At 38.5% G+C, this 21,794-nt stretch overlaps 1 protein-coding gene across 9 annotated transcripts in view; it reads left to right on the forward strand.

The window, feature by feature from the left end:
• ptprfa (protein tyrosine phosphatase receptor type Fa) overlaps positions 1-21,263 on the forward strand; it is a 196,265-nt gene extending 175,002 nt beyond the window's left edge. For all 9 annotated transcript variants that reach the window (XM_027146418.2, XM_047813428.1, XM_047813432.1 and 6 more), the window contains 12 exons: positions 735-832; positions 10,503-10,626; positions 11,474-11,649; positions 11,789-11,908; positions 12,026-12,180; positions 12,495-12,780; positions 13,380-13,558; positions 15,759-15,885; positions 17,025-17,150; positions 18,480-18,634; positions 18,758-18,893; positions 19,037-21,263. In XM_027146418.2, coding sequence (XP_027002219.2) covers positions 735-832; positions 10,503-10,626; positions 11,474-11,649; positions 11,789-11,908; positions 12,026-12,180; positions 12,495-12,780; positions 13,380-13,558; positions 15,759-15,885; positions 17,025-17,150; positions 18,480-18,634; positions 18,758-18,893; positions 19,037-19,105 — 1,751 coding nt within the window. In that variant the 3' untranslated portion in view covers positions 19,106-21,263. The remainder of the gene's footprint in view (positions 1-734; positions 833-10,502; positions 10,627-11,473; positions 11,650-11,788; positions 11,909-12,025; positions 12,181-12,494; positions 12,781-13,379; positions 13,559-15,758; positions 15,886-17,024; positions 17,151-18,479; positions 18,635-18,757; positions 18,894-19,036) is intronic.
• The last annotated feature ends 531 nt before the right edge of the window (positions 21,264-21,794 follow it).

The following is a 21,794-nucleotide window of genomic DNA, read 5'->3' on the forward strand; positions in this document are numbered from 1 at the left end:
CCATTCGACTTTCCCTGGCTGATCAGTCGAACTTTGTGTGTCCCGCCCCCTACTGGCTGAAGCTTATGTCATCTCTCATATCATTTGCACAGTACATAACGCTTGGTTGGATGGGAAGAAGTTGGATATGGGCTGTATTTTAAAACCACTTCATATCTATATTTCTTATATCACATCTATCTATCTATCTATCTATCTATCTATCTATCTATCTATCTATCTATCTATCTATCTATCTATCTGACTGTCTGTCTGTCTCCTATCTATCTATCTATCTATCTATCTATCTATCTATCTATCTATCTATCTATCTATCTATCTGACTGTCTGTCTTCTGTCTGTCTGTCTGTCTGTCTGTCTGTCTGTCTCCTATCTATCTATCTATCTATCTATCTATCTATCTATCTATCTATCTATCTATCTATCTATCTATCTATCTATCTATCTATCTATCTATCTATCTATCTATCTATCTGGTTTTTCAAGCATCACACTCTCATTGCCTTCATCATTTTGATGAAGTGTGCTTCAGGTTTCAGAGTTTTGTGTGTGTGTGTGTGTGTGTGTGTGTGTGTGTGTGTGTGTGTGTGTGTGTGTGTGTGTGTGTGTGTGTGTGTGTGTGTGTGTGTGTGTGCAGCACACAGCTTTGCAAACTACTATGCAGCAATGCAGGAGATTACAGATTGCTGATTTGACTGAACTCTCATAATGCCATGTTTTGTCATGTCCTGTAGGGATGAGAGAGCACCCACCCATCTCCGTCTGTGACCTGGCCGAACATATTGAGCGGCTCAAAGCCAATGACAGCCTCCGCTTCTCTCAGGAATATGAGGTATGGGCATAAATAAAAACACTATTAAATTTCAGTTGTCTCTGAATTGTTAAAACACATATAGACACATGTTTATTTAATTATATGAACGTTTGATTCTAAAGAGATTTATCCTAAAGAGGTTGAAACACCCAACCTGGTAAAGATTTTTCTATTCCAATATGGAAGCCACTGAGGACACATTAATACTTCAAAAGGTCACTTAAAGTGGTGCTTTTGTGTGAGAATTCATCAAATTCTCAGGCTCAAACCTTTCACAGAATTGATCATTGAACTTTTTTTCCATCTTTGTGCTCAGTTTTTAAATGATTTTAGGCAATTAATAAAGGAAACCAGTTACCAGCCAATTGCAGTATTTGGTAAGCAATTATATAAAGTGTGATCAAAAACTTAATTTGCACTTTAATGTTATTAAGAGCGCCCACATTCCTGTGAGGAGGCTACTACATGTTTAAGAGACACAGTTGTACCCGCATATTTCTGCCACTGCAAGTAGGAGAAAGGCTCTGTGAGCCAGTGATTGCATTTTTTATTGTGCTCTAAATTTGAAATGCTTTCTCCTTGCCCTCATAGATTTATTTTCACCTGACTTATCCTGGTCAGGCACACAGTGTATGCAAAGCTTAATCCTGGGAACACTGGACTCTCAATGGGACACCTGTTTTGCACACACACACACACACACACACACACACACACACACACACACACACACACACACACACACACACACACACACACACACACACAGCTGGATGCCAGTACAATTATTGGTGGTATGAAACAGTTTCAGGTGTTAAATATAATGAATCATCGAAACACACAGAATATAGATTTGTATGATGTAATATTGGTACGTATAAAATATATAAAATAAAAGTACTATTGCTACATCATGAAATTCAGTGTGAAAGCTTTAACTCCCACTCGCAGTCATATTCTGCTTCTTGTCTTCTTCTGTTTGCCTTTTTTTAGAAGTTTAATTTTCTTTATTAATCACAGATCTCAAGCTTTTAATTTAAACTTCTTTTCCAAAATCTTCTTTTGGCTAAGCTTCCACATAGCTTCTGCCTCTCCTAAAGGAATGTAATATATTCGTCTTCAAGCTGAGGGATTGAGGGATATAAAATTGTGTTTATATGACCATTTCTTTGACAGTGATGTATTCTGAACAACAATCTAGGACTACCGAGGTGACTGTTTTGATATACTGAAGAAATATAAAAAGTAAAGAATAGAAAGAGCTGTCAATTTCTTTTATAAAGCCTATTTTCTTTACCTCACATAAACCTAAAGCATCAGCCTTATTGGTCACATATACATTACAGCATAGTGAAATCCTTTATTTTGTTAGCTAAAATTAGCTGGCTACATTGAGTTAGCTAACTTTTAGTAAGCGTTAATCCAATAACCTTTCAAAAGATAATCAGTTGAGGATTGACATTAAATTCTTATCAAAGTGAGTATTCCACAGAATTAGAGCAGCAGCAGCCTCTCCCAGAATCCCGGGGTATATTGCGAAATTGGGACTTTTTTCAATTAAATAATGAAAATTATCAATCAAATCTAGAGGTCAAGAAACTTTTATTGTCATTTCAAACATATATAGCTGTGCAGTACACAGTGAAATGAGACAATGTTTCTCCAGGATCATGGTGCTACATAAAACAACACAGAGCTAAGGACTTAAGTATGTAGTCCTAGCTACTGTTCATAAAGTGCATCTGTGCAACTTGGCGCAAACAGTGCAAGCCAAATACAAAAAGACAGTGCAGGACAAAAGACAGTGGAAACAAACAATGCAAGACATTACACAAAAGACGATACACAAAAGCGGCGGCGATTAGTGTTCATACTGTATGTTCTATATTGCATGTGCAGGAATCCTGGAATAAACACTTAATATAATAGCAGCAGTTATTGTATTGTGCAAAACAGCAAATGACTGAAACGTGAAAGACAGCATGTGCAAAGAGCAAAAACAGTGTGCAAACAGCATGTAAACAGCTTGATATGGTGGGGCTGTGTACATGGATGTATACTGGAAGAGTGTGAAATTGTTGTAGGTCAGTGCAGTCCATACAGTGGATTGTGTGTGTGTGTGTGTGTGTGTGTGTGTGTGTGTGTGTGTGTGTGTGTGTGTGTGTGTGTGTGTGTGTGTGTGTGTGTGTGTGTGTGTGTTGTGCTCAGTTCAGTTATTGAAGAGTCTGATGACTTGTGGAAAGAAACTGTTACACAGTCTGGTCGTGAGGGCCCAAATGCTTTGGTACCTTTTTCCAGACAGCAGGAGGGTGAAGAGTGTGTGTGAGGGGTGTGTGGGGTTAAACACAGCTTGTGTTGTAAATGATAGAGGGAAGAGAGACTCCAATGATCTTCTCAGCTGTCCTCACTATCTGCTGCAGGGACTTGCGATCCGAGATGGTGCAGTTCCCAAAGCAGACAGCTGCTCAGGATGCTCTCAATGGTCCCTCTGTAAAACATAGTCAGGATCGGGAGAGGGACATGGGCTTTCCTCAGTCTTTGTAAAAAGTAGGGATGCTGCTGGGCTTTCTTGGTGACTGAGCTGGTGTTGATTGACCAGGTGAAATTCTATACTAGATGAGCACCAAGAAATTTGGTGTTCATTACGATCTCTACAGAGGATCTGTCGATGTTCAGTGGAGAGTGTCGCTGTGTGCTTTCCTGAAGTCAACATCCATCTCTTTAGTTTTATCAACATTCAGAGACAGGTTGTTGGCTCTACACCAGGCAGTAAGCTGTTGCACCTCCTTTCTGTATACTGACTCGTCGTTTTTGTTGATAAGACCCGCCACGGTTGTGTCATTGGTGAACTTGATGATATTGTTCGATCTGTGCATCACTGCACAGTCATGAGTCAGCAGGGTGAACAGCAGTGGGCTGAGCACACAGCCCTGAGGGGCTCCAGTGCTCAGTGTGGTGGTGCTGGAGATGCTGTTCCCGATCTAGACTGACTGAGGTCTCTCAGTCAGAAAGTCCAGGATCCAGTTGCAGAGGGGGGTGTTGAAAATGATTTAAGCTAACAAAGTACATTAAATTGGGAAAATAAAGAAGATTTATGGAGGCTATATCTTCCTATAACCGGCCTAGCATGCTCCTAAAGTGGTATAAAAAATGAGTTTGTACAGTGGCTCCAGAAAGTTTGCTTCAGAAAAACCCAGAGTGTGCATTTATTCAACAGGGAGAAGCTATTTCAGGCACTGCAATATCAGAGGACAAGACAAGTTATCTTGCTGTCACAAGATAACTGTGCAACAAGACACAATTTCCTCTCATCATGGGTTTGGAGGTTTCTTGGTATATAAAAGCTTGAAATTATGGCTCACAACAGTGACTCCATCTGTAGCTCAGCAGGTTAAGATGGGCATACTCTTACTCATCCCAGTTCAGCAAAATCGGAAAAATTACACATATATATGTGTGTGTGTGTGTGTGTGTGTGTGTGTGTGTGTGTGTGTGTGTGTGTGTGTGTGTGTGTGTGTGTGTGTGTGTGTGTGTGTGTGTGTGTGTGTGTGTGTGTGTGGAGTTCCTTTTTATTCTTTTTACTCTTTTCTGAGTGTCAAAATAAACTACACAAGGAGAGCCTTCTAATAAGCACCTTCACATCTGAGCTCAGATCTCTGATGAAACAATTTGAATAAATAATTCATTGCAAAACAAGGTTGATACAAATATGAAGGAAACTTTCTGTTGGTATATAAAATAAGGATGCCAGTTGGATGTGATATCCGTTTCCTGGGCCAGAGTTTCTTCATTCCTGCCCCCAGTGAGTGTAGAAAAAGAGCTGGTGGGAATTATGATCCACACAGTGTATTTAACTGTTTTTAAAAGAGCAGTAGAAAGTGGGTGATATTTAAAAGCAGTATTATTATCCAAGCCAAAAGCTTAATCATAAGTGTTATGTAATCAGAGCTAGCAGACATACAGTTACATGCTATTTTTCTTCATTGTGGCTACATTTTTTAAGTAAGTAATGCCAAATCTTGATCTGGGTGTGAGTTCACAGTTTGTTCCAAACAGCATGTAAAGCTAGGAAGCAGTCTGAAATAAACCTGAGCAAGTCATTACTATTACTGTATCAATTCATGAAAGAATCATTTCTACTTTTCAAATGCATAACATTTTACACATGTCAAAGTGCATTTCTTTAGGACTTTTATTCAGTTCTTGTCCAGTGTTAATGACTGCCATGTAGGACTAACTGACTGTCTAGATCAAACATGCATCCAATAAATCGAGAATGAATTTACTGTAGCTTACTGTATGTCTTAATTAAGCTTCATTGAACTCTTAACTGAATTGAAAGATTCAAAAAAGAATTAGTCCCTGTTATTCCATTAAGAGCGCAAAATAGTGCAATAAACTCCGGGGCATAAACTCAGCTGCTGAACAATTTTAATAAAAAAAATGGATTGCAGCCCTATTTTTAACTGTGTTCTTGTTGATACTGGTCCATGGAGGTCTATGGATTTGCTCTAACTGTATATTCTGGGAAATTAAAGGAGAGGACCTTCTCAGCATGTCTGTTAAAAACCTGTTAAGTTATTGTTCATGTCTTGTGGTCCAGTGTAGCGTGATGAGTTCCTGGTTATGTATTTCTTATTGGCTAGAATCACTCTGGTGAGAGCATTGTGGTGCCTGGTCCATATATGTGCGGAGGAAGACTCAGGTGGCAGGTGGAATTCCAGCTGAGCTCCAGAATCAATTTTACTTCTGAGCAGCTTTTCAGTGCACTGTCAAAAAACTGTCAAAAAGAAAAAAGTAGCCCTCACTCGCTCAGGGCTTTCATGTCATTCATGGTTAAGATCATAGTACATGCCTAGGTGTGTGTATATGTGTGTGTCTGCCCCCACTACTGCAAGCACTTCTGTGCATGTTCTCTACTGTAGGTCATGTGCGGTTATAACTGCAATATGACACCTCCTTTACATGTTATTAGATTGTTTTCACTCAAATCAGTATGCTGCCTCCTGGTGGACACAAAGGGCAAATCGCTTTTCTATCAGTATCCTTTCCTTGCACACTTGCTAGTTGAGGTTTAGTGGTGTTATAGAGACTGATTCCCCATGAATATGTTCACTTTTGACAGTTTTATTGGTGACAAAATCTAGGAAGGGTGTGGGGAAGCATATGTCAGCACTTTCTACTGGATCTCTTCGGTAGAAAATTTGTGCTGTAGATAATATGTTAAGTCAACAAAGTACAGTGATATACAGAAAATAATCATTTTATTATTAGCTGAATATAAACTTAAGCTTAGAATGAGTCAGAGATCTGAAACCTTCAGTCACACACTCACCAAACTTAAAAGCAACAGAATAGCCAACAGAAAAGTGTGTGTGTGTGTGTGTGTGTGTGTGTGTGTGTGTGTGTGTGTGTGTGTGTGTGTGTGTGTGTGTGTGTGTGTGTGTGTGTGTGTGTGTGTGTGTGTGTGTGTGTGTGTGTGTGTGTGTGTGTGTGTGGTTGGGGGGTCGTTTAGTTATTTAAACCTCATCAAAGGAATGAAAGAGAAATGAGGACAGGGTATATGTAAAAATGAAAAAGAAGTCCAGAAGGATTGGAAATAAGGAAACATTGAAGTGTGGGTGAATAGAGAGGGTTGGAACATTCTGGAATAAGTATATTCATAGTCATGTGGATAAACGGGTTTGGGCAATGGTAAGAGCAGCAGGTGAAAATGGTAGGTAATGAGATAAAAGGAAGAGATGGAATCTGAAGAGATGAATATTTGGAAAGAAATAGGATGATAAGCAGAATGGAGGAATTGGAAATTGTGAGAGTTGAAGGAAGGATAAGGGAATGCTTAGAGATAAAGAGATCAATGATGAACTGGAACAGAGTGGAGGGATGGAGGAATGTGCAGTTTTAAGAGCTGGAATAATGGTGAGATGAGGAATAGCAGATGAAGAGATTGAGGAATGGGGGATGGACAGTTAAGTGAGCAGAAGGCATGAATGTATAGGAAATGGGAATGAACATTTGAATTGATGGGGAAGGGTGCAGAATGAAAGGAATAAATACAAAAGATTGGGATGCTGGAGGGATACAAATGATGAAGAGATGAGAAGAAATTAAGGAAGGGCAATGGGGAGGGTGAAGAGAGGGTATGTTGGTCAATCGGGGCAGATTAGTGGATAAGAAATAGGGACAGGTTGAAGAAGAAAAGGATATGGGGATGTGGGAGTGAAGGAATTAAAAGATTTAAGTATATGAGATAAAAGGATATGGATTACAGAACACTAGAGGGCTAAAAACATGAGGGAACATGTTAATAATAGGTTAATAAATGGACATGGTAATGTGGAAATAGAGGGACTGAAAGATGAGGAATGGAGAAAATTCACACACACTTCTTACAAAATTCAGTTAGATGATTAGTTAAATCAGGTGTATTTGAGAAGACGAAAAAAACTCAAATGTACAAAATCCAATACAGAACTAGGAAATTTGAGGAAAATGAAGTGAAAGGAGAAAATGGAGAGATGAAAAGATGAGGAGTAGAGGAGAAATAGGAAGGGAGAAAGACAAATCCATTAGCAATAATGGGTGTGATTTGTCAATGTGAAATGCAGGAAGCTGTATCTAACGGGCTGTTAAATAAGATATGCGACTCCTCCTCTCTCAAACACTGGCATTATATCAGACAAGACATCCACCCAAGGCGGCACAGAGAGGGAGCTCGAGAGAGCTAAATGTAGAGATGGCCTAGGGGAGATGAGCATAAAGAGAAAACACCCAATGTTTACAGAGAGGTTGTTGATGGGATGATGGGTTTTATGGTGTTAGATGGGAACTTGTAAGCATTAAAAGGACATTGTGTATCAGTTGATATATCAGTAAAGTCTTTAGCAAAGTCATAAACACAATGGACTATAACATGGAGGTGATGCATCTACTGAAGTCTAAAAACCTCTTAGATCCACAAATTAAGATTTTCGGTTGTATTTTTTCCCTTTATTTGTAATGAAGTGTTGTTTTGTAGGATCGAATCAACATCCCGAAAAACCAGAGCTGAGCTTTAATCATTTCTCTAATTACTCTTTTTGAAGGAATACGAACAAAAGTAATCTGAATTTAGCCACCTTTAATATTGTTTCTGTTTTATGCGTGTGTAATCAGTCATGTTTCCTCCAAAATTCATAATCTAGGGTTTAATTAAGCTTTATTGTTTTTATACATATCCTACAGGTCTACTGGTGCAATAAAATGTTGTTGTTGTTGTTGTTTTTGACTCAGGTTAAAATTAATTGAGTACACAAATGGATAGTGGAGGAATAAATTATTATTACTACTACAGGTCAGTAGTATACTAATAGCAGCTTTATGGCAATATCTATTGTTTACAAGTGCCTAACAAATAAAGCTGAATTGAATTGAACACATTGAATTCCTACAGTAATGAAATATCTCAGAATTATTGATAACTGATAGTTAAACTGCTTATCAGATGTTAAAGTATGGTGCAATGATGATTATCAGAGCTTGCACTTCTTAAGGATATGAATGTAGATTTTATTACTGGATGGATTCTAAATGTTCAGTGGATTGTTAAAGATGCTTAGTCTCATACAAATGAGAAGTACAGGGAATCTTTCTGATAAGAAAATCTTCTACCTCAAATCAGAGGGACAAGCAAAGAACCCTTAAGGGTTGTGTGCTTTATAAGACTTTAAATGAAAAAACATTTATCCAGAGCATGCTTGCTTTACTTTTACACAGTCCCGTTCACAGTCCACAGACTCTACAGCATAACAACCAACTCTGGCTTTCAGCCTCAGGACAATGAGCATGTTTGTGTTTATACTCAATGCTAGATCTTGCTAGATCAGTGACATAGCTCATCTATTGTGGAATGAACTTGTCCCTACACTCCAAATGGAACAGTGTCTTCTTTTCTTTAGCGAAAGTCAAAACCCCTGTTTTTTCAGCAGATGAAACATAATGTGGCTTCAGTGCGTAAGGTCCAGCACAGCCAGCACGGTGCTAATGAGCTCCTTAGATGCAGTAAGAAAAGAAAAAAAAAAGCCAAATAAAGAACCCCACTGACTCACTAGTGCAGAACTTCACTTCTCTTGTCACCTCATTAGTGTACCTCCAACACTCCACAAAAAGCATTTTCACTTCATGTGTTATGTTTGGAAAATAATCAACTGTGATGCTGCCTGAAGTGGAGTGAAGTTACTTGCCCATAAGTTAATTATTTCTCTATAAATTATTAGAATTGGGATTAAAAAGAACAAGCTGGTTCATTACAAAGTCTCTAAAAGTTAATAAGACAAAAAAAATGCAGCTTTCATGTGTCCAAGAAACTGCTAAAAGTCTACGTCAGACATCAGGACATTTACTGTTACAAAGAGCTGACACTGGAGACTCCTTTTAAAAATGACAAATATACTTCTCTACATGTGCCTAATAAAAAATGACACAATTTTACCAGTCTCTAGTGTTAGTTGTACACACAATAATATATTAAACATATTAGAGGCATGCTGTTATCATCATAATGAATTATCACCTTCTGTTCAAATGGATTTAATGACTGAATAGCTCTGAAACATTTTTTAATTGTTAAAAAGTTCTGCCATTGCTACAATCGCCCGCAATAGCAAATCAGACCCACTTGCAGGATTCACTGCTAACAAAACTTACATTAAACATGACAGAAACAAAACATGACTATGACAAACCTATAACGTAAGATCCAGAGATAACATAAAAAAAAACACAACAATGGCGTAAAAGCCTGAATATAACAACGTCCGACGATACGGCTAACACTGACTAAAAACAGGTGAGATAAACAAAAAACAGGTGATATAAACAAACAAACAAAAAAAAAAGGTGAGATAGCAGGAAACAGAATAGGAAAGGGTGTGGCACAGCTCACATGTAAAGAAGATGGGAGACAAGAAACCTGATAGCCTTCCCTCATCTCTGGAAAATTGTCCGTAGTGTGTGATTGCGTGAGGGAATGAGAGTGTGTGTGCCCTGTGATGGGTTGGCACTCCGTCCAGGGTGTATCCTGCCTTGATGCCCGATGACGCCTGAGATAGGCACAGGCTCCCCGTGACCCGAGGTAGTTCGGATAAGCGGTAGAAAATGAATGAATAAATGAATGAATGAATGAAAGAATAGCCTTCCCTCTGGTGGTCTGACAATGAACTGTCCAAGCTCCTGACAATATAGTAGTGTTTGCTATATTGGTTCTTATATGATTGGCAAATTTAATCAAGTTTGAAGATTAGGTTCTGTTCTAAACTGAAACTCATTAAACTTTGATATTTATTGAATTCACTTATTACCATATTAAACACACTTTTGTCCTTTCTTTACCCTAAAATTTGTTTCTTTTTTGAGTCTATGAAGTCCTGTTTTTCTTTTTCTTTTTCTTTTCTTTTTTATTACTTAATAACACTGTGTATATTACCTATTATTATTGCTTTTTTCTTTTGTTGATATTAATCCAACAAATCCCTAGGAGCATGTTTTAATATAATGGATGTGTTTTATGATCCAAACTATTAATATTATTATTGTGTGATGCCACATAAGCAGATTAGTCATTTGGTAACATGACTGTTAGAGGAAGGTTTTTAAATGCCATGTAATGCTACGTAAAACTAAAGATCATTTTTCATCTCTCTCTTCCCAGTCAATCGATCCCGGGCAGCAGTTCACCTGGGAACACTCCAACCTCGAAGTGAACAAGCCAAAAAACCGCTATGCTAATGTCATCGCATACGATCACTCCAGAGTCGTCTTGTCACCCATCGATGGTTTGTACCTTGAAGGTTTTTATCTCCTGTGTGTGTGTGTGTATAAGTGAGTAATGAATAGGGAATTGAATGATGGAGAGAGCGATCACTAACTGACTGTGATTTAGTAAGTGAAACAGTAAATCAGTCAGTGAGTGGAGTATGTACACTATGTGAATACATGGTTGAGTGATAGAGCTGGAATGAAGGGAGCAAGAGTAAGACTGGTTCATAATCAGTTAATGAGTGACTTAAGAAGTTATTAAGTGAAGTCAGGTCAAGATTTTATTTTCATATCAACCATACACAGATGATGTAGTACACAGTGTAATGAAACAATGTTCCTCCAGGACCCTTGTGTTACCTAAAACACAGAGCTACAACACGGCACTAAGAAACAAGTCACAATTATTTAGTTTGTGTAACACAAACCGAAACCTGTGATCAGATGTGATCTTGATGATCAGCACAAAGGGATGTGGTAGCTCAGTGGTTAAGGTGTTGGGCTACTGATCGGAAGGTCATGGGTTCGAACCCCAGGTCCACTTAGCTGCCACTGCTGGGCCCCTGAGCAAGGCCCTTAACTCTCAGTTGTAAGTCACTCTAGATAAGGGTGTCTGCTAAATGCCGTAAATGTAGTAATGTACAAACTTACTACTTTAGGAGTGTTTCTTATTAATTGTATATTTGTGAATGTTATGGATCGTGGTGTAGGAATGTTTATAGTTTATTTGTATTTCAGGGGTATTAAAGCATAATGAATGATTAATGACTGAATAAATAAGGAATTCAAATAAAATGTGCCCCAAAAGTTTTCTATTTCAATGCCATTGTGTGTTGCATCTTAAATTCATGCCTGTGTGTGTAGCTATACCCGGGAGCGACTACATTAACGCAAACTACATAGACGGATACAGGAAGCAGAATGCCTACATCGCTACACAGGGCCCCCTGCCTGAGACTGTCAGTGATTTCTGGAGGATGCTGTGGGAACAGAGGAGCAGCACCATCGTCATGATGACTCGACTGGAGGAGAAGTCAAGAGTGAGTGAAAAAAAAATAAAGCACACGTACTTAAATACACACATACACACAGTCAAACCAAATATAGCTCTTTTGAACTTCTCTGCCTGCAGCTGTTTATTTCTGGTCTTGTGCGTATGTGTGCATTTTTTCATTGCAGGTGAAGTGTGATCAGTACTGGCCGAGTCGGGGGACAGAGACATACGGCATGATTCAGGTCACGCTACTGGACACGGTGGAGCTTGCCACATACAGTGTCAGAACCTTTACTATGTACAAGGTGAACGCTACACTCCTGAATTACTTATGAGTGAAATTTTAAATTACTTGTGGTCATCCATACTCAATACCGAGTTTGTACGGTGTGTGTGTTTGTGTGTGTGTTTGTGTGAGACAGAGTGGCTCCAGTGAAAAAAGAGAGGTGAGGCAGTTCCAGTTCATGGTGTGGCCGGATCATGGCGTTCCCGAGTATCCCACTCCCATCCTAGCTTTCATGCGCCGAGTCAAATCTTGTAACCCGCCTGATGCTGGACCCATGGTGGTGCACTGCAGGTACACACACAGACACACACTTTCTTTGATGTCATAAATTCAGAGTTATAGGTTTTGTATAAAAAAAGACCCCGGAGTTATATTGGAAAGAACCCGACAAAAGAAAACGCACCTGTGTGTCTATCAAATATGGTTATATGAAAATACACAGCAGTTTTCCACCCGTGTGTAAAAGAGCACCAAAACAATAACATAAACACACACACACACACACACATATATATATATATATATATATATATATATATATATATATATATATATATATATATATATGATATTTATAGCTGAGTTAATCCGTGTCTTTGTGCCAGTGCGGGCGTGGGTCGGACAGGCTGCTTCATCGTGATCGATGCCATGCTGGAGCGCATGAAGCATGAGCAAACAGTGGACCTGTATGGTCATGTGACCCTGATGCGCTCTCAGAGGAACTACATGGTACAGACAGAGGATCAGTACATCTTCATCCATGACGCGCTACTGGAGGCAGCCGTCTGTGCTCACACCGAGGTCCCAGCACGCAGCCTTTATTCTCACCTCCAGAAACTGACAAACACACCTTCGGGGGAGACTGTCACTGCCATGGAGCTGGAGTTCAAGGTCAGTCTAGTATGCACATAGACACACACATCCACCTCCTTTTGTCCCCTCTATGATAGGCTGCAGGTTCCATATAAGTAGTACTGAAAATGCATGGATGGATTGACTCACTGTCAACAATGCACACATACATACACAAAGGCAAATATTATAAAATGTTGTTGGTTCAAAATACATTGATAATAAAATTGTTGTGATGATAAGAATTGTCAAATGTTTAATTGGTATATTACTAATATAGCAAATACATTTTTCAGAACAGAATTAACAGATGCACACTACTAAAATAGCTAACATCAAAACAAGCAAAAAACATAACATTTTAAATACCTCAATAACACATCAAATCAGACATCTAATCTCTCAGGCTGTAATACTGCTAGACCTTGACCCTGCTTGTCCTGGCGTTGTCCCAATCTGCACCATGCACACTTACCATTTTCAGGGCATCCTTCGATGCTACTGTCTCTGAGCAGAACTGAACCATTGTTACAGTGTGATAGCTGTTCTCCTGTGATGGAGTGTATACTGTGAATGCTTGCTGACGATGTGATGTTGTAAAGATGGTTTATGACCCTCTCTGTTTGCTACCGTCACAGAAACTGGCCAACTCCAAAGCACACACGTCCCGCTTCATCAGCGCCAACCTGCCGTGCAACAAGTTCAAAAACCGGCTCGTCAACATCATGCCATTCGAGTCGAGCCGAGTGTGTCTGCAGCCCATCAGAGGAGTGGAGGGATCCGACTACATCAATGCCAGCTTCATCGATGGATATAGGTGTGTAATTTCAAGTATATTAAGAATTGTTTATTTACTACTGCTACTACCTCTTATTACTGAGTTTTATGACTCATCCTGAAAATGAAGCCTAATATTCTGGTGATGAACACAACTGAAAAACAGTGCTGAATACAACAGCTAGCATGTTAGCCCCATAAACTTGAGCTAGATTATTTTAACCATTCACCATGAATACGATTGTTCAGTAATTATACCGTATGCTCTTGAAACTTTCCATTCCTTGTCCCTTTATACATTTACAGTAGTATGTATCTTTTCCCTGGAAATGGGTATGAAGTGTACTTTTACATTATTAGTTTAGAAATGCTGTAGTTCAGAGTGTACCACCTTAGTGACAAGGAATGTTACAGGTTTTTTTTTTATATATCTGACCATGTATGAGGTAAGCCGTTTTTGCTGAGAGTTTAGTGAATTTGACCCTCTATACACTAACCATTGCCATAACTGACCTGCATTTGCACTCCCTAAAGTCTTACACATCCTACAGTAAAAACAGTTCATACCCTAGTCTACCCAAGTGGATAATCTCACCTGGATACAGTACATTTGCTCCCAAGAACTACTGTAAGACTCTTCTGTGCTAATTCCAAGACAGTTCCTCACTACATGCTCAAATGAACATTCTTTCAACACATTTACTACTGCCTGCATATTTACTCTACAACATAATACTAGAATTTATTACAATTCATAACCCCTCTGTCCCACTGTCTGGCGTCACCAGACTTGGCAGGGTTCCATACTGAGTCTGGTTCCTCTCAAGGTTTCTCTGCGAGTGGTCTACCAGGTGCTAATATACTTCCACATTGTTAGGAAAAGTCACAAAGGTGTGTTATTGGAACAGAGAGTACTATTTAAAATCATGTTACAGACAGCTGAGGTCTCAGGGGAGAGAATGTGATGGAGACATTGATAGAGACAGAGAGGCACAGACAGATGTAGAGAGACAGAAATGGATGATTTGATGTCACAGGTGAGAAATGGCATGCAGCACGGGGTGAAAAGAGCGAGTGACATCAAGAGAAATCGATGAACTAGCACAGAGGCTTAAAAGAAGGAATTTACTCTCTCTCTCTCTCTCTCTCTCTCTCTCTCTCTTTCTATTGCTCTCTCTTTCTATTGCTCTCTCTCTCTTTGCTCTCTCACTCAACCCTTTCTCTCTCAGTACAGTACATGTCTTCTCCCCATGTCCCTGTTCTTTCTTTCTGCCCTCCTCTTTCCTCTCTATCCCTTACAACACCCAAATCTTTCACTACATCCCTTTCTCTCCCCACCTCTCTGTTCATCTCTCTCTCTCTCTCTCTCTCTCTCTCTCTCTCTCTCTCTCTCTCTCTCTCTCTTTCCATGTCTTTCTCTCTTTTACTCTGACCCTTCATCTATCTATTTCTTTCCCCTGTGGGAGGAGACAGCTTCACTGGTGTTTCACTCTTTGCTGTGTGTCTCAGGATAAATAGACTTTGCTGGTAAGACAGACAGTCTGCTGTTATTTCTGACCATTGGAGGGGTCACCCACCTTTTTGCCACAATAGCCCAAATGTCATTAGGCTGAAAAAATGTGTATGTAATTCTTTGTACCACCTTATTGCATGCCATGGTTTTACTTTGGTTAACTGTATTTACCGGTTAAATAGTGTTTCTACTAAAAGCGTAATCGCCTAATGTTAGAAATATGCTGACATTTCAGTGCAATTATTTTTCTGAGGGTATTCACTATACCCTATGTCTTATAGAGCTAACCAGCTCAGCTATAACGAAATACAACACTGAATCAGATTTATACTAAGGTGTAGCAGTTTTTTGCTGCAGTGTTACATCGCCCTCTGCTGTTCATTCAAAGCAACTACAAAGCAACTGTACACTAATTCAAGACACATAGTGCTAGGAAACTTGATTGCAATTCGATTGCAATTCCTGTTTTTTCTTCTTTCTTTAAGTTAATCTCTCTTGTCTAATTTCTTATTTCTTCCTGTTCATCCCCATCCTCTCAATCTCTTTCTTTTCTTCTTTCTGTCTTTCCTCCATACTCTCTCCCCCTTTCTCTTAATCCACCATTTTCTTTTTGTCCCTCATTAACTGTCACTTTTTGTATTCTCTCTGTGTGTGTGTGTGTGTGTGTGTGTGTGTGTGTGTGTGTGTGTGTGTGTGTGTGTGTGTGTGTGTGTGTGTGTGTGTTTAGGCAGCAGAAGGCGTACATAGCAACACAGGGTCCTCTGGCGGAGACCACAGAGGACTTCTGGAGAATGCTTTGGGAGCACAATTCCACCATCGTAGTCATGCTGACTAAACTCAGAGAGATGGGAAGGGTAAGTCTTATATGGCAGTGACATTGTGCAACAAAGCAGCTGACTTCTATTTGTTTCCAATGAACGTTAAAGATTGCCACTATGAGTCCTTTTGGGAAATCAATGAAACTGAAAATCCCTATTTGTTTCAGTAATGTTCTGTCAGATCAGCATTTCAGAAACTAAAATGACATGAAGCCTATACTTTAGTAGATTGCTTAAGTAAGGAATAAAATATCAGGGTGTTTTGTTCTATGAAAATAATCAACAGTGTGGTGTTATGCAGCACGATGTCCAATAACAGAAGTTGTCGATTTTCCAATAATGTTATGCCCTGTAGTCTTATTCATCTTAAAAACAGTATAATATTAGCATAAGCTTTCATTTTAATGATGTAGCTAAGAAAACTGATTCACTTTTAAAGGCAAAGAGGTTCACACCATATATTGATTTTGTTGTTGTTTTAATTGCCTGCTCTTTAGAGTAAAAGCACTAGAGGTTTTTCATTAAAAAAGGTTTACTTCTAAGTTACTTCCAAATTTCATTCATTTAGATGGATCTTTTTTCACAAACTTTACACTTTTTCGATTTAGCACAATGTCGTCATTGGCATAAGCTTTGATATTAAATGAAAAAATATAAAATTACAAACGTCATACCAACTTTCCTTTCTAGACATTCCATGTAATTCATGCTTGTTTGCTTTGCTTCCATAACAATTGTTCATAACCTAATCAATAGAAATGTCGAAGGCAATAAAATAAATGCGGATGTGCAGCATCACAGAGGTATAAACAAAGCAAATCTTAGCGAAGCAAAGTGGACGGGCCATGTGATGTGGAAACTACTGTATTTGGTATTATTTGGCCATTCTGAGATTAGATCTATTTATGGATAATTATTAATAGCTGTGAAAATGTATTATACATCATATGTACCCAGATAGATTGTTAGTGAAGATAACTATCTTACAGTACATTCCAATCAGGAGGACCTTCCAGAGAACAATAAAATTGTGATGCAGAGCTACATAGATATTTGAATGCCTTATTTTTAATGCCAAGCCTGTATATCATGTACTTATCATTGAACCTATGTTCTTATGCCCACACAAATACCTACACACTTACATTCTGTGTGTGTCTGGGTTTGCTCTGCAGGAGAAGTGCCATCAGTACTGGCCAGCTGAGCGTTCTGCACGCTATCAGTACTTTGTAGTGGACCCCATGGCTGAATACAACATGCCTCAGTACATCCTGCGAGAGTTCAAAGTCACTGATGCCAGGGTACAGCATTTCTTTTGTTATATTCTACACTGCAAGCATGTATTCATAGAATGGTGCTCCAGTATCAACAGAGCTGCCTGGATCCTATACACCTCCAAAGCTGAAAGAGTTTTAATTGTGTATTTGAAGATAGCACCTTTAAGGAATATTAATAATAAATCAATTTGTTTCTCTGCAGTGTTTGCCAGCAATCTATCGTAGCCAAAGTGTTGCCTCTACATCCTGTATAAGAATTTGAATAACCATTTTAATGTTTATTGTTGTCAAAATTCTGCAGAGTAGAGTTTTTTAAATAGACCGTATAAATAGAGTAGTTATCTACAACAAAAATCATGTTATTGTATTTAATGGTTTGGGATTATAAAAAATAGCCGACCTGGGACTATTGTTGAGCTAATATTAATCAGAATCAGAATCAGAATCAGAATCAGTTTATTGCCAGGCATGTTTACACATGCGAGGAATTTGTTTTAGTGACAGAAGCTCCACAGTGTAACAGAATGACATATACAGTATAGACGAAATTGTATGTACACATTTACAGGTGTGAAATGTGCAGTTGAAATATACATATACAAATACAGGCAATTTGTATGTACAAATTTGCAAGTGTGAGAAAAATGTGCAATTGAAGTATACAGTATATACAATTTGTAGGTACACATGTGCAATTGTGAAATGTGCAGTTGAAGTAAACAGTATAGAGAATATGTATGTATGTACAGATGTGCAAGTATGAAATGTGCAATTGAGGTTAAGTAGCTACTAATGCTTATTTACAGGAATGTTAGCTAAGAATTTTTGTAGCGATCTTTGATCAACGCTCATGTTGAAGTGCATGTTTGAGGTCACTTTGGATTTCAGGTTAAAGTTCAGAGTTAAAAAGATTATAGTTTAGATTGGGATTCTTGTTGAATTTCAGATTAGAGTTCATATTGCAGTTGATATTAAAGTTCAGATTGGAGTTCAGATTTGAATACAGATTTATACAAAATTATAGTTCAGATTGGAGTTCTTATTGGAGTTCAGACTGGAATTCAGTTTAGAGTTTGAGAGTTTTTATTTCATTTTATTTTCATGTTCATGTTGGAGTTCTTCAGGCTGGTGTTCAGATTACAGCCCATAATATAATTCTTAGTGGATTTAAGGTTGGCGTTTATATTGAGGTTTTGACTGGAGTTCAAATTAGATTTTATACTGCCGTTCATATTGTAGTTCAGATTCATTTTGCAGTTTGAGATTTGAAATGAGGTATGAATTAAAGATGATTGGGGTTCTGTTTGAGTTTTCTGAGTGATTTGTCTAGCATCTCTTCCCCTTTTCTCTCAGGATGGCCAATCTAGGACTATCCGTCAGTTTCAGTTCACTGATTGGCCAGAGCAGGGTGTGCCAAAGACAGGGGAGGGGTTTATCGATTTTATTGGACAGGTGCATAAAACCAAGGAGCAGTTTGGCCAGGATGGACCAATTACTGTTCACTGCAGGTATGTGTGTGTGTGTGTGTGTGTGTGTGTGTGTGTGTGTGTGTGTGTGTGTGTGTGTGTGTGTGTGTGTGTACTACTGTAAGTGTGTGTAAGTGTGTGTATTGACCATCACTTGCATTGCAGTGCCGGTGTGGGTCGTACAGGGGTGTTCATCACTCTGAGTATCGTACTAGAGAGGATGAGATATGAGGGAGTAGTGGATCTGTTCCAAACCATCAAAACACTGCGCACTCAGAGGCCAGCCATGGTACAGACCGAGGTAAGGAGAGTTGCATAATATTTGGTGAAGCTTCCAATGATGAGAATAACCTCTTCCTGTAACATAGATCTGACATCATATGTGTGTGTGTGTGTGTGTGTGTGTGTGTGTGTGTGTGTGTGTGTGTGTGTGTGTGTGTGCAGGACCAGTATCAGCTGTGCTACCGAGCAGCTCTTGAGTACCTGGGCAGCTTTGATCACTATGCAACATAACCGCTCATCTGAAAACCTCCGGAAAGCCCTGAAACGCCCCTCAGGAGAGCAGGCGGATCATTCTGAGCAACAACACACACTCCACTGATTCAGTTTAGGGGTTCAGAGAGAAATAAAGAAAGAGAGAGAGAGAGAGAGAGAGAGAGAGAGAGAGAGAGAGAGAGAGAGAGAGAGAGAGAGAGAGAGAGAGAGAGAGAAGTACAGGAAAATGTGAATGGCAGGCAGGGCACCTACAACTTTTTCTAGTCCTGCATCCATTCCTCTTTCCGAACACGAAAGTGCCGCTCTGGTGTCAATATTACTGGAAACCTGTAATAGCATAAAAATATCTCCAAATCCTGCTGAGACTGAAAATTGTACTAATTTTTTTTTTAATCATTGTTGTCGTATTAATCAACATTACCATTATTAATTATTATCATGAGCATATGATATACAACACAACTATGTAATTGTTGTCATTTATACTGGTATCTGTAATGGGTCTATTTTAATTTTTTATATATATATATATATATATATATATATATATATATATATATATATATATATATATATATATTTTGTTCTTTTGAATTTTTTTATATACATATTTTAAAATAATCACTTATTATTTGATGTTATTGTTATCACCATATGGTCTTATATGTTTAGTACGCAGGCGTGTATTTTAACACGACCTGAATACACTGAGCTGCTGATCGTATCTTTGTTAATACCATTATGTTATTTTAATGACACTGCAGTTATTCAGCGGGCGAGGGGAAGACCTTCTGTACACCTTTTTCTTCTGGCAACTTTGTAGAACAAATTATGTGAGTTCAACATTATATTAAATGATGTGAATCCAGAGTATTGAACAGTGATACAAGAGTTCAAGGAAAGATACAGTGTATAAACTGTATGGGAGCAGGGAACTAGGCCAAAACGGATCAGACACGTACACGTACATGACGTGTACCATTTTATTTCTTAAAGGTTAGGTCAGCGATTTTTAAAGTCAGGAAACATTTTATAAAATTCAGTAAAGCCCTTCGCACATCCAAGCAGCTGCCTATAAAATACTTTGGAGGGAATACTCAGCTGATGGGCTGAATTTGTGCTGTAATCATTTGGATTTTTAAGTTTCCCTACAGGTAGCATACAGCCAGACATACTGTAAAGTTAAAGCACAATTGATCCTAAACATAAATATCCAAGGCAAGGGCTCAAATCCAATACACCAAGCAGAACAAACAAGGCTCTGAACTCGCACACAGTTGGACAGAAAGGCAAGACTTCACAATGAGTAAAAATGTCCATGAACCTTTTTATATAATACTAAAACCAGGTAATCTGGAACTGACTGTTAGAGGTCACACTAGTATTACAACGAGCACAAAACATCCACTGGGAAGGGAATATCTCTGTTATGCTAACTTCTACAAAAAAAATCGCTGACTATACCTTTAAAAAGCATCGAAAAATATCCATGATAACAACGAGATTTCTGAACAGAGCATCGTAACTGAGATGCCGTTACTAGCCATGTGCAGGTCAAAAACGAAGTCTACACTACATACAGTACACACACACACAATAAAGGCCACACACACCCTCACAGGAGCACAGTGATACAAAACAAAAGAGCATACACAATTAATACAACACATACTAAACAAGATATTTTACAGCAAGACATGACACTATGTTCTGTATGTCTTAGAGTGTGCAAAATGTTAGCAGGGTAATACAATGTTTAATACTGTGCTTTTATCAGGATTATTTCATGGTTGATTATAAGCCACAGCATGGAACAGTCTGCTGAAGCTACTGATCCTGATGTCCCTACACATGATATTTTCACATACTGTAAACATCATGTGAGCATATGTCACTGTGGCTCGGAAGGACAATATCACAACATAACCAAGAAGAAACACCGGCTTGAGTGTTTCCCTAAAAGAGTATTTCGAATAAAAGAGAGGTGGATTGAACCAGACTGGACCGCTCATTATTGGCGTCGAGATGTGAGAGGCTTCGTTCGATCTGTTGGACATGCCGTTTATTTTCTATTTGTTCATAAAAAAAATAAAAAATAAAAACGAAGAGAAAGTGAGGAAATATGTTCCAAATACCTTGATGTTAATAAAGTTGAATAATTGGGTTTTGTATAATGTTGGTTGTGACTCTTCTTCTGACTGTGTAGCATGATGTAAAGTTGCACCTCATGACCCCTACAAGGTAAATAACACACTTATGTATTCCCCACAATGCCAGGAGAACAAATGGTTTGTGTGTGCTTTTGTCAGTAATCTGGTACCCCTCAGCCTACGAGTGTGTGGGTGTGTATCTGTCCTAAAAATCCCTTTAAACTCAAACAGAGATGGAATGATGTGATCAGATAATTTAGTATATGCACATGCTACGTATATAGGGATCAGCTTAAGTGATATTTTGGTATAAAATCTTAACAGATATTCTCAGGCATATACATAGCATATTTATTAACAATCTTTACATGACATTAGAAATTAGTTGTAGATTTCTCTACTCTCAACATAACTTTACACTAAACATTGAGATAAAGAGAATTTGTTAATTAATAAATACATTGATTGGCTGATTGATTGATTGATTATTGATTGATTGACTATATGATTTTTTTTTTTTTTAAACACAGAACATTTTACAGAAAGAATTCACACTG

The sequence above is a fragment of the Tachysurus fulvidraco genome, chromosome 5 (assembly GCF_022655615.1).
Source record: "Tachysurus fulvidraco isolate hzauxx_2018 chromosome 5, HZAU_PFXX_2.0, whole genome shotgun sequence".
Taxonomy (NCBI): Eukaryota; Metazoa; Chordata; class Actinopteri; order Siluriformes; family Bagridae; genus Tachysurus; species Tachysurus fulvidraco.